General features: G+C 44.6%; 1 protein-coding gene across 1 annotated transcript in view; it reads left to right on the top strand.

Annotated features, from left to right (window-relative positions):
• Positions 1-12,737, top strand: part of ANKHD1 (ankyrin repeat and KH domain containing 1) — a 1,380,661-nt gene that overhangs the window by 341,260 nt on the left and 1,026,664 nt on the right. Inside the window, exons 7-8 of the mRNA XM_078653327.1 lie at positions 139-233; positions 9,435-9,672. Of these exons, the coding sequence (XP_078509453.1) occupies positions 139-233; positions 9,435-9,672 (333 nt within the window). The remainder of the gene's footprint in view (positions 1-138; positions 234-9,434; positions 9,673-12,737) is intronic.

The following is a 12,737-nucleotide window of genomic DNA, read 5'->3' as shown; positions in this document are numbered from 1 at the left end:
TTTTATACTTATGAAAAATTGCACTTCCGTTCTTACATACCAGTCCTGGACAAATTGTGATGCTGGAGTTCTTGGTGTCATTAGTACAATAGTCAACAGAGTGAATAACATGTATTTTTATTACTTTTTTGGTTTTAGGCCACTTGGACATGGTTCGTTTCTTATTGGAAGCTGGCGCTGACCAGGAGCACAAGACCGATGAAATGCACACCGCTCTAATGGAAGCATGCATGGTAAATTTGGTTTCTTTTATATATTGATTTAATATTAAATACTGTCATTTTGCCATGTACAGAAGCAAGGTAGGTTAATTAAAGTTTTTTTCTTTTTGCTTCATGCTATTTTTGTCATAATGGGATAATAATTCACTTGGATGCTGGTTTTCTGACCAATCTCCGGGGTACTTCTACTAAATTTGTAGTCTGAATCAAACTTAAAGCAAACATTTTGGCTGTGAAAACTCTGGCAAAGATCTGTAAATTTTTCTGTTAATGACACAGGAAGTAGTTTGTCGCAGATAAATCTAGCAGCCTGCTTCAAAAGCTATAAACTACCAATTCTGGCCAACATAACGGTTACACAAGTAAGATAATGTTGAAAATAAGAGAAAGAACTTTTTTTTTGCCAGTTAACATTTTTTTGCTTTATATTAGATGTGATATAAGTTTTTGGATTTAGTCAGTGGAAAAGTCTGACATATAGGAAAGCATATGACAAGGAATTGGAAGGATATGTTAAGTTGCTTTAAGAAATAAAAATCATTCAACTTAAAGTTGCTTCAGGGAGAATTGGAAATCTAAAAGCTAGAGCAAGGTGTAATGATATGTGAATATTGTGCTTGTTTGCAAAACTAGAGAGATCAGGCTACTGGAATCTTGCATTGACATTCTGTTCTTGAGAAAAAGTCCCTAATATTGAAATCAAAAGTATTTCAAGTGGTGCTTTTTAAGACCAGCAACCGAAGGCCACCCAAGACCAGTTGAGGCCAAGATTCAGGTTTACTGGAACACTAATGCTATTTTACAAGTGGCCAGAGAAAAAAGAGACTATGCTTCGAAGTAATCATGCAGGTGTTTGTCCACACCTTCTTTTTGGTACATTGTACTTTTGAAATCATTTGATGCATTGAAATCTACTTTATGTGAGACTAACATCAATTGTGCATTTAGTAAAATTGATGACTGAAGATTAAGTTGGCTTTACCAAAAACTCTAAACTGTCGAAGATTAGGTAACAATAGGCTCCACGATGAAAGATCAAAGCCTAAACTGTTTTCATTTAAGCACACTTAAAGAAGATAGATAATTTGTAGCAAAGTGAAGCCATTCATACAAGGAAACATGGTGATCTGATTGCACAGGGAGATTTTTTTCTCCTTTCTTTTTAATCCAGTTTGTATCTAAAGTATGCTGTGACTGATAAAAGGTAAGTAAAACAGTTTTTCTCAAAACAGTTTAAGTTCCCATGCAAAACGCCCTCCACGCTTAGAATTTTTTCAGAAGAAAACAGTCAATGCAATCCTACGGAGGAAAATAGGGTTATCGTTTTACAGGTAAGTAAACGGTCTTGAGTTTCTGGGATTAGAGCAAGGGTTCCCCCAGGGTCAAGGATGCACTCTCAAAGCCCCCTCAGCGGCACTAGGGCGGTCGGGTGCAGAGTGCTGAGGCCCATTGTTATCCAATGGGAGATAGGGGACCTCCGGTTTGTGGCTGCTCACAAGCAGGCCACAAGGTTGAGGGAGCAAAGCTCGTGGACTTAAACTCAGGGCAAAGGGGGGATTAAAGTAAGCACCCACAGCAGCACACTGGCGGCCGGGTGCAGGGTGCTGTTGTGGCGTCAGGTTACCTGTCACTTTCAAAGGGAGTTGCAGGTTTTGGATTTTGGCTGCAGTCTCGGTCCAGGAAGTCTTGTGTGAGGAACCAACAGCTGGGCAAGGAAGTTGGAGGAGTTGGGGCTCATAGGTGCACCTCAGGTCCTCTTCTCCAGGGTGCAGTGTGGCCGGATGCAGGGGTGCCTTTTGAGGTCTGATTTCACCTTACCGGGTCACTCGCGGGTGGGGGGGTGTCCATGAATATGCTGCAGGTGACGGCGGGGAGTCCTGGAGGGGTCAACCCACGGTGGGCTCTGGAGCGCTGAGGGACTTCGCTGGGACCGGTAGGCCACTTTGACTCGGGCAGGAGGCAACTGGTGCAGTGGTGATTCCAGGCGTATGGTTTCTTTGTCTTCAGCAGGCTCAGAGTCTTGCTTTGGAGATTCTTTTGAACTGAGCTGCTGGTGACAGGAGATCTGTTCTTTATTGAAGGCAGTCAGTTCTCCCAGGGGTTCTAGAGTTTGCTGGCTGCAGGACAAGGCGACTTTTGGCGCAGGGTCTATGGAATCTGCAGACGGGCCGGTAGGGCTGGGGCCAAGTCAGTTCTTTTCTGCAGTCTCCTCTGCTGGGCGTCGTCTTTTCTTCTTGTGGGAATCTGCCTTCTGGATTCAGTGATGCCCACTAAATACTATATTTAAGGGGCGTTTTAGGGGTCTCGAGGTAGTAGCCAATGGGCTACTGACCTTAGGGAACTACACCCTTGCTGTGCTCACTCCACGTGGGTTAGTGGGCACAGTCCCTAACACTGATTGGAGAGTGTCTGCCTTCTGCAAGATGGCGGGCACTGAAGAGTGGACTTCACCTCGCCTCCCCCACCTAAGGGGTGGGGTTGGCAGAGGTGGGCACACCTTCTGGGCTGTTCTAATTTTTCCCATCGGTCTTCCACCTGAAAAAGAGGGGAGACCGGAAGGGGGCCTGCTCCTGATGGCAGGAGAGGCTGGGGGTTGCGTTACAATGGCAGGAATGCATTTGAAGCTCCCCTGCCACAGATGGCTCTTCCTGATCTGGGGGTGGTTTGAATATCTCTGCCCAAGAAAGGCTTTGTTTCTGGGCTCAGGGAGCAACGTCTTCCACCCAAGGGGTCCAGAGGGTCCAGAAATATGTCTTGTGGTGGCAGGCTGGTGTTTATCAGTCAGGGAACCCACCATAGGTTTGTAGTTTTCAGGGGGCATCTCTAAGATGCCCTCTGAGTGCATTGTAAAATAAATCCCACACTGGCATCAGTGTGGGTTTTTTATGCTGAGACGTTTGCTACCAAACTTCCCAGAATTCAGTAAAGCCATTATGGTGCTGTGGAGTTCGTAATGACATACTCCCAGACCATATACTCTTTTTGGCTTTATTGCACTGACAATGTCAAATAATGGACTTGGACACTGTAGGGGTACAGTGCCCATGCAACTGTACCCTCACCGGTAGTATATTGCACCCAGCTAGAGGGGTGTCTTACCTATACCATAGGCAGTAGGTTGCAGGCATTGCACACAGGTATGTGTGCCATGTCAACTCTTCACTGTTCTCTGCACCAAAACATGCATCCTGCAAGGACAGTGTGTATTCAGGTACAGGACATCTAAGGGTGCCACAGAATGTGCTGCAGCACTTGGAGGCCTTCCCTAGTCACAACGCCCTTGGTACATTTTACAAGGGACTTCAATGTGGCCAGAGAGTTGCCAATTGGGGGTACAAAGGTACAGTTTTGGGAAAGAACACCGGCCCTGGGAACCTGATTGGCAGGGACCCCGGGCACATCAAGTCAAAGTGCATCAGAAATCTGGCAAAAAGTGGTTGGCAGGAGGGGGTTTACTGCAACAGAAACCCAGCTTCCTACACCAATCAGTTGCTATCCCCCTCTGGAATCTTTCCAAGAGAGGCTAAGTCCCTCAGATTCTCACCAAATGTCACATGTGAAGGGAGTGTTGTGCGGAAAAACAGCCTCATGGCAGCGAAGCTCATGCTAACTTAGCAATGTCGACAATGAACCCACTATCCATACTACAGTTCCAGAGGGTGCTAGCAGCTGATTGGTTATAGTTGAAGGTTGGTCATTTTTTAAAAAGGATATAGATAGGCTAGTAAACTTATGGCCTACAGTCATTATAGCCTATGATCGTTTTTTTACTACTGTTTGATTATGATACTGTGGGGCTCTCACTTCGATGATGGGGAATGTTTCAAGCATGTGAATCTGTGAATGATACCAATACTGGATAACTGCAGTTATAGGCAAGGAACTTATTTTCTTCTCCCTACTTCTAAACGACCTCATATTTAACCATACGGACAAATCACTTAATCTCACCATGACTTACAAATGTAATCATGAAATGTAACTGAAAAACGTATAAAGCACCACTTTATGTATGTAATCTTCAATCTTCTGTTAACAAAAGAGGGACAACCAAGGACAATGTTTACCGGGGTCCAGTGTACGTGTCCTACAAGTAGATAACAAAAGCGTGTACAGAGTTCCCCAAGGGGATGAAATAAATTGGTTCTCTCTCTCAAGAAGATTGAATCGTGTAGCAGGGAATCAGATAAACCCTTGACGGAATTAAGGATGCCTCACACAATTAAAAGGCTGGACAACAATTGCCATCCTACCTCATGATTGTATCGTGTCATCATTGGCCTCCTGCTCCAGCGGCGGGCTGGCGGTGCAATGCCTGCCGGGTAGCACGTGGTGCTACTCTTTGGTGGAGTTCTTTTATTCCTGGCCAAAAGATGCATATGTGTGTGGAACCTCAGAAGTGCAGTAGTGAGCGTGAGTGAAGGTTTAAAATAGGTCAGTAGAGTCCATTAAGAACACTTTAATGATATGGCTCACTGCCTAGTTAAAAGGTAAAGGGAGGGGTAGTGAGGCACAAAGATTTAGGTAATTTGCCCTCGTTCAACCCTCACCTAAGGTGCAGTCAACATGTTTCTTGCCATGAAGGCAATTCGTCAGGACCTATATATGCTCATCAGCACGCGGGAAATTTCAACCTAGTTGAAAGAAATTTCTTATACAACCTGTATGTCAGGGCAGGAGGAGATCCTGCAAGTGTTCCCGCCCTAAATGTTAGGAGAGAAAGGGTACAATCAGTCCTAGGTACATTCAGTGGGAACTATACATGTGGAAGCATACTGTAATAAATCAATATGGTTCAAGGTGTGTACATGCACATAGTAGTGACGTGCACAGACAGGGGGTACCCGACACAACTCCTTAAAAAATCATCTAAGAGGACCCTCAACAACAACAGAGACTCACTTATGGAAACCCACACCAAGGAGAAGGATGACTTGATCACTTGTGTTACATCCTACACAAGGAACTCCACGTTCATAAAGAAGACTGTGAACTCACATTGGGGAATCCTAAATACGGCGGGCCTCGATTTACCACGTCCACGGTTTGCCTTCAAAAGGACAGCCAACCTTAAAGACACTCTGATCCACACCCGCCCTAAAAAATCCAGCACACGTCCGCCTAATACCTTGTGGGATCTGCCCCCAGTCACGGGCCATCATCGATGTGGGTCCTGTGTAGTATGCCCCCAGACTATCCAGGGCAAAACTCTACAACTCCCCAATGATTTCGTGTGGCACCGTAACAAACACACTAACTGTAACAGTGCAAAATGCATCTATCTGCTTACGTGTCCTTGCAAATTAATATACATCGGGATGACGATGCGTACCGTCAAATTACGCATCATGGAGCATAATAGCAACATCCGATGTAAGAAGACACACACGAGGTTGTACGAACACTGTAGACAACAAGATCACTTGGCCCAACACATACAATGGACTATCCTTGAATGCCACCCATCCTTTAACCAACAGGCACTCTATAGGATGGAACAGCGGTGGGTGCACCGTCTTCAGACAGATGTCCAGGGGCTCAATGACTCCGTTCCTTGGAATATGCTGGCCAGATACACTATGCTCAGCCTGTCCCCCTATTATGTGCCTTATCCCCTTTGCCACACTGGGGCCCGAGTATCCTCCGTCCTCACTGTTCCTGGGACCGAGTGCATTCCTCATAAATGGAACTTCACCACTCTAAGATGGCGCTCCACTGTAGACGCTTCCTAGCAGCGTCTTCTGACCGCCTTCGCTTTCCATACGACGCCCTCCCGCACTGCCTAGCAACGCACCCTGGACACACCCACCCACAACCCTTGCGGCTACCTGCTTTTAAACCCCGCAGTTACAAACCGACCCACCGGCTGTCCTGCGATTCCGCCGCTGTGGGATGGGTAGGTGCTTACAAGCTTAGCGCCTCGAGCGATCTAGGTAAGATGGGGAGCTCGGCAACGATGGGGGTTGATTGACGCATATACTTTTTGATCATTAACAGCATTTGTTGTCCCTGACGGTTTACACACCGCAGAGACGACACCGATCACGAACACCAAACATACCTTGTCCACCTTCCCAATTAGGAAACTCCTTCCTGCTCAGGCCCCCCAAGGACAGACTGTGGGGCTCGTCCACCAGGGATTGCGGGTAAGGAAATTTCGAACGTCACCACCACCCTGATGTACCTAAATCTTTGTGCCTCGCTACCCCTCCCTTTACCTTTTAACTAGGCAGTGAGCCATATCATTAAAGTGTTCTTAATGGACTCTACTGACCTATTTTAAACCTTCACTCACGCTCACTACTGCACTTCTGAGGTTCCACACACATATGCATCTTTTGGCCAGGAATAAAAGAACTCCACCAAAGAGTAGCACCACGTGCTACCCGGCAGGCATTGCACTGCCAGCTGGAGCAGGAGGCCAATGATGACACGATACAATCATGAGGTAGGATGGCAATTGTTGTCCAGCCTTTTAATTGTGTGAGGCATCCTTAATTCCGTCAAGGGTTTATCTGATTCCCTGCTACACGATTCAATCTTCTTGAGAGAGAGAACCAATTTATTTCATCCCCTTGGGGAACTCTGTACACGCTTTTGTTATCTATCTTCAATCTTCTCCCAAACTATTTTCCTCCTGCATTGACGTTAAGCATTCTGTTTCCCAACTATGTTGACACTTTAAGAAGACCTACACATATACATTTACTTCCTCCAGCTCCTTCCGAGATAGACAACGTTATATTCTCTGTTCTTGGAAAATGTCTTGTTGCTAATTAGGTAAACCAAGAGCATCATAAGACGTACCCATTTCAGGTCATTTATAAGTGAAGTACAGATTGAAAATGTAGGAGCACCTTGAGTGCTCCTTAATGGACCTGAACCATAGGAGAACATGGTGCTATACCTGGCTGCTCTTAAGCTGTACTAGAATACAAATGGTTTTGTCGGGTGCTAAGAGTATATTTCTTGAGGCAATAGGATTACTCAAAATGACTTTTCAAACAATGAAAAATCAATTGTAATACACACACAAATCATTTAGGATATTAAGAGCTTTTATAAATGGCTTCATTTATAAAAAATACCCAAATTTACATTTGCAAGGCTGTCGGAGAATATATACATTGTGACAAGTGACAGAACGCCTCCGCACGACTCATCCTCGACATCCCCCGACACAGCCACATCACCGGACACCTGAGAGACCTGCACTGGCTGCCCGTCAACAAGAGAATCACGTTCAGACTCCTCACCCACGCACACAAGGCTATCCACAATCTGGGCCCCAAGTACCTCAACGACCGCATGACCTTCTACACGCCTTCCCGCCAGCTACGATCGACCAGCCACGCACTCGCCACCGTACCACGCATCCGCAGACCCGCCGCCAGAGGAAGATCCTTCTCCTACCTGGCAGCCAAGACCTGAAACTCCCTCCCCACCCAACTTGGCGAACCCAAGACCATCTCTCCTTCAGGAAGCAGCTCAAGACCTGGCTGTTCGAGCAGTAACCTACCCCTCCCCCAGTGCCTTGAGACCCTCCCTGGTGAGTAGCGCCCTATACAAATGCCGTGATTGATTGATTAACAGTCAATTGTCCCTTTTTCTGGAAGAGAAACAAGTACTCCATGAAACTCAGTCAGGGTTTAGACCCCGACATAGTACAGAGTCGGCACTTCTTTTTGCTTCAGAGGCTTTGAAGAGGGCTGCCGATGAGGATAGAACAACTGCTCTGATCCTCCTAGACCTAAGTGCCGCTTTCGACACAGTCTCCCACGGCCTACTTTTAGAACGGCTGGGGGAGGCCGGGGTCGGGGGAGTGATATGGAGATGGATAAAACATTATCTGGAGAATAGATCCTTCCAGGTCCTACAGCATCTTATTGAATCCAGAGTCTATCCATTGTCGCAAGGAGTGCTGCAGGTTTCTGCTCTCAGCCTTACCCTGTTCAATGTTTATATGCGCCCCTTGGCAAACATTGTGATGAGACATGGGGTAAAACTGGTATCATATGCTGATGATGCACAGTTGATAGTTACCCTGGAGCAAAAGGAGGTAGGAACGGCTGCCAAGTTCAAGGCCTGCTTGGGTGAGCTTGCCAATTGGATGAAGCTCAGCTGTTTGCAGCTGAATACGGGTAAGACGGAGGTGATGGTAGTTAGTAAGCAGCCCTCCCTTTGGTCACACTTGTGGTGGCTGGAGGAGCTGAGACAATCCCCTAACCCCAAGGCCAAGGTTAAGAATCTTGGAGTGTGGTTTAATGACTCCCTCTCATTCTCTGAACAGATATCAGCAGTGGCGGGTGCCTGTTTTGGTACTCTGAGGATGTTACGTAAAATTGTGGATCTTCTCCCAATTGAGGCTAGACGGACTGTTACACAGGCTCTAGTTAAGTCGCGCCTAGACTATAGTAACATCTTGTACCTATGGGTGACCCAAAAAAATCTGTACATACTGCAGAAGGTGCAGAATGCTGTGGCCTGCCTAATTTTGAACATTCCTAGACGGGCCTCGGTAGGGGATTCATTGTGGAAATTACACTGGCTCCCCATACAAGCCAGTCATCTTTAAGGCCTTATGTTTCACTCACCGGATTTTCAATAAGAAAGGTCCTGGATTCTTGCTCCCCCTTCTTACCGCCTATAGACAGGCACGTTGCCTAAGGTCCTTGGGCACGGCGAAGGAGATTGTGCCTAAGGTTCAGAAGGCATGGGCGAGTGGGAGTTCCTTCGGCTTCCTTGCAGGGAAAGCCTGGAATAACCTCCCTGCTGACCTAAGGATGTGCCAGTCGGAGACTGTGTTTCGTAAAAACTTAAGACATGGCTATTCCGCTTTCACCGTGATGGTGGGAAATAGGCCTTATGTAGCTGTTCTTTAGGGGGTTCTGGTTGCATGGTGTGCGGGTGGTCTTGGCCCAGCTGCTGGGTACTAATCTGGTGTTCTAGTGCGGAGATACTCCGTTGGAGTAACCAGGTGCTCTATAAGCTGTATAATAATAATGCTTAATGGTGATGTTAAGTGAAGATTTCAAAAAATGGTACAATGTAATTCATTTTTGTTCTTTCTTAATGAAGATCTTTCATTATTAATTTTAAAGCAACATGCCAAATTAAAATGTATGTTTTTCATTAATAATGTATATGAATTAACATTGAGTTTTTGTTGTTGTTTTTTTTGTTTTTTGTATTCTTATTATTGAAAATACCTAGGATGGGCATGTTGAAGTAGCCCGGTTGCTTTTGGATAGTGGTGCCCAGGTCAATATGCCTGCAGATTCCTTTGAATCTCCACTTACCTTGGCTGCCTGTGGTGGGCATGTAGAATTGGCAGCTCTGCTCATAGAAAGAGGAGCAAATCTAGAAGAGGTTAATGATGAAGGCTATACACCTTTGATGGAAGCTGCTCGAGAAGGACATGAGGAAATGGTTGCTCTTCTTCTAGCACAAGGTACGAAAGCTTTCTGCATCTTATTTTTACTAACTGTATTCCTGTCTGAGTATAATACTCACTTTTTGTGAGCTCTTTTCTTCAGTACCATAGTACTATGAGATTGGACAGTCTTAACAATTTGCTTTCTTGACTGTCCAGGAGCTTTTCTAGTACATTAGGACCAGCAAGTCAACAAAAATCCCAGGATTCTACGTTCTCATCATTTGTTTAAATGGCTTTAATTGTTAATCAGTAATTATGAAAGGTGGTACATACAGCGCTGTATTATTACGTATCCATTATTAAACTCTTGGTTAATCAGGAATATTTCCATGTTGATCATTTTTTATACCTTTCTTTTGTGAGTCACTATGGATGAACTATAAATGGCTCAACATTGTTGCCTCAGTATTTTTTTCTCTCGACTGGTGGATCTTTTGCAACTTAAGTCTAGCATCATTTCAGAGCGTTTTCTTTGGGGGTGTAGGCAAGATGAGAGAATGATAAGATTATATCTCCATGCGATCTCAGCAACTGTAAAGATCTTATCCCGTTTCATAATGATCTTCATAATCCGTGCCCTTAAATACATAATACAGATAACAGTTGTTTACACACAAAGAACATTCAAATAAAAGTATTCTGCTTTGAGGAAAATTGAGACTTGCTGAATGCAAAACGTCCTGACCGTTTTTACAGATCACCCTGCTGCTAACACTTCATTACTCAACAGCTTGGCTTACCTTAAGAAGGACCTCTGACTTAGAGCTGAGAGTAGTTGAAATGTTTGTGTGCTAAGGAGTGGATGTGTTTCGGTGCTTTCAGGTGTCAAGAAGCACCTTCAGATGAGTTGCAGAGGTCACATGGTATAGGAATCTATGATGAGTAGGAACAAAGACTAAGGTACATTGATCCTCTGAGGTGCCGCTATGGGCCCAAGGTACTATCTGCTCAGTAAAGAGGAGGAATGAACCTGCAAAACCAGTTTTGCGGGAAGCCTATGGTATTCCTTTTAAGATCAAATGTTTTTTGGTGAGAAGTTGAAGTAGGGTTGTAGCTCACAAGATGGCATCTCACAGAGGCTTCAAGCATACCTTAGACTTGGCTTGCTGTAGAGCACTTTGTTGGATACGAGCCACATTACTTTGGTGACGACATAACTAACTTATTGCCTCTGTTTAATGGGAAGAATTCACAGGCCGCCCCAGTGCCACGTGACATGCATGTACTGGGAATAATAACCAGAAGTGGTAAAGGATGTTGCAGATCATATTCAAACGGGTATTGCAAGGTGTCTTGGAGTTCTTTTCACCTCCTTGAGGCACTCTGAATGTGGTCTCGTGCCTCTGTATGTTCACAACTCGCACCATCCTAACAAGATGCAGTTGGGAGAACTTTATTCCATATAATAAGATTTTGTTTTTGTCATGCACAGTGCTTTCAAGATGTTCCTGTTTCTATTATTGCCTGCCCCACAATGGATACACGATTGTGTATCCATGCGGATGTATGTGGGTGACTATGTGTTGTTGTGTTATCTTTTGTCTCCCTACAGGAAGAAGTTATGTCTCTCTTCCTCCAGTGAACTTTGGAACTGAAAGTTCTCGGTAGATATGTAACTCTTCTTAAGTACATTTTATGTTGTCCTTCATATCACAAATTATCTTTAGTTGCAGTAGTAATTTAATATTAAAGGTCCTGAAGAAAGCCGGGGTAGTTCCCCTATAGGCTGAAACATGTCGACCATCCTGCAAAAATCAGCGCCAGAGGGTAGTTTTAGTATCAAACTACTCGGTGTGTTTTTTAATTTTTGACACCAAGACTTTTGTCTGAACATTCCTTGAGTCTAAGTAGTCAGTTTTATCTATCACGAACACTTGAGCACTGCACTTTTTTGAGGGACAGTATGGTCAGAATTTTGGCATTGATTCCCAGCACTATATGGCCGGGTGAGGTTTTTGAGTGATCATCAATTCCCACATGATGAAATTCCACAATGTTGGGCTGATGGGAATTGTTCTAGCCTCTGTTAGCCAACAGCTTCAGCCCACCTCTGCATCCTACTGTTTCACAGCAGCCTCTATGGATACATACCCTTTGTAGACCTGGTCTGCTCTTTTGTGTGTTAGGTATTAACTATTGACCAGAATTTGGCGCTGTCCCTCAAAGTGGTCACCTCGTAGAGTTGATCCCATGCTTGTTTTTTAACTTCGTTCTTTCGCCTCAGAACGGTTGTATTATACTTTTTCCTTAGCCTGGCGACTTCCTGTCTATCTCGAGGTGTCTTTTTTAGTGCTATGAGTAGATCTCTATGGGTTTTAGAGCATTCCTTATCAAACCACCCCTGCGCCTTTGGACCTTATGTTTCGACTTACTCTTTAAATCCTCAGCCACTTGTCGACAGATTAATTCGAATGAGGAAATAATGTTCCCACCAAACTTCAGTGGTTCCCTACAGGTGTTAAGTTCCTTCCCCACCTTTAAATTAAGTGAGTGAAAAAAGTCCTCAGGGATGATTTTACTCCATTTTACCCGTCTCCCCTGATCCAGGACAGTTAAATCTAACCTGGTTTCAGTATTTGCAGCTTTTTAAAATATAAACAAATTATTATCCAGTTCCAACACCACTGGGTTGTGATCACTAAATGTAGTTTGTATAGCATTATAAAAGATAACATTATGTAACAAGCCAGGAGAAATTAATATATAATCTATGATTGTATTGCTGTCCCTTGCAATGTATGTTGCCACCCTCTCGTTAATGTCGAAGAACTCTGGGTCAACTAAATTAATCTCTGAAAGATCCAGGGGCTTGGTGATGACATCCCAGTACTTTTCAAAAGAAGAAACATCCTTCAGAAGAACAAATGTTATTGTGAGAGAACTTCCTATCAATTCCGAATGTCTTTTACCAACAACCCATTCTCAATAGCGATTTCTCAGCTCTTTTTTGGGAGGAAAGGTGGCCGAGTCAGGGTTATGCCATAATTCACCAAGCCCCATGGCGCAAAGAGTGGACCTTACCCCTTTGAACCATCCTATATTGTCAGAGCCCAGGGAATCCCTTACCTCTAGACAAGCTT

Source organism: Lissotriton helveticus, chromosome 7 (genome assembly GCF_964261635.1).
Source record: "Lissotriton helveticus chromosome 7, aLisHel1.1, whole genome shotgun sequence".
Taxonomy (NCBI): domain Eukaryota; kingdom Metazoa; phylum Chordata; class Amphibia; order Caudata; family Salamandridae; genus Lissotriton; species Lissotriton helveticus.
Note: the sequence above shows the minus strand (reverse complement) of the source record. Positions and strands in the feature narration are given on the sequence as shown.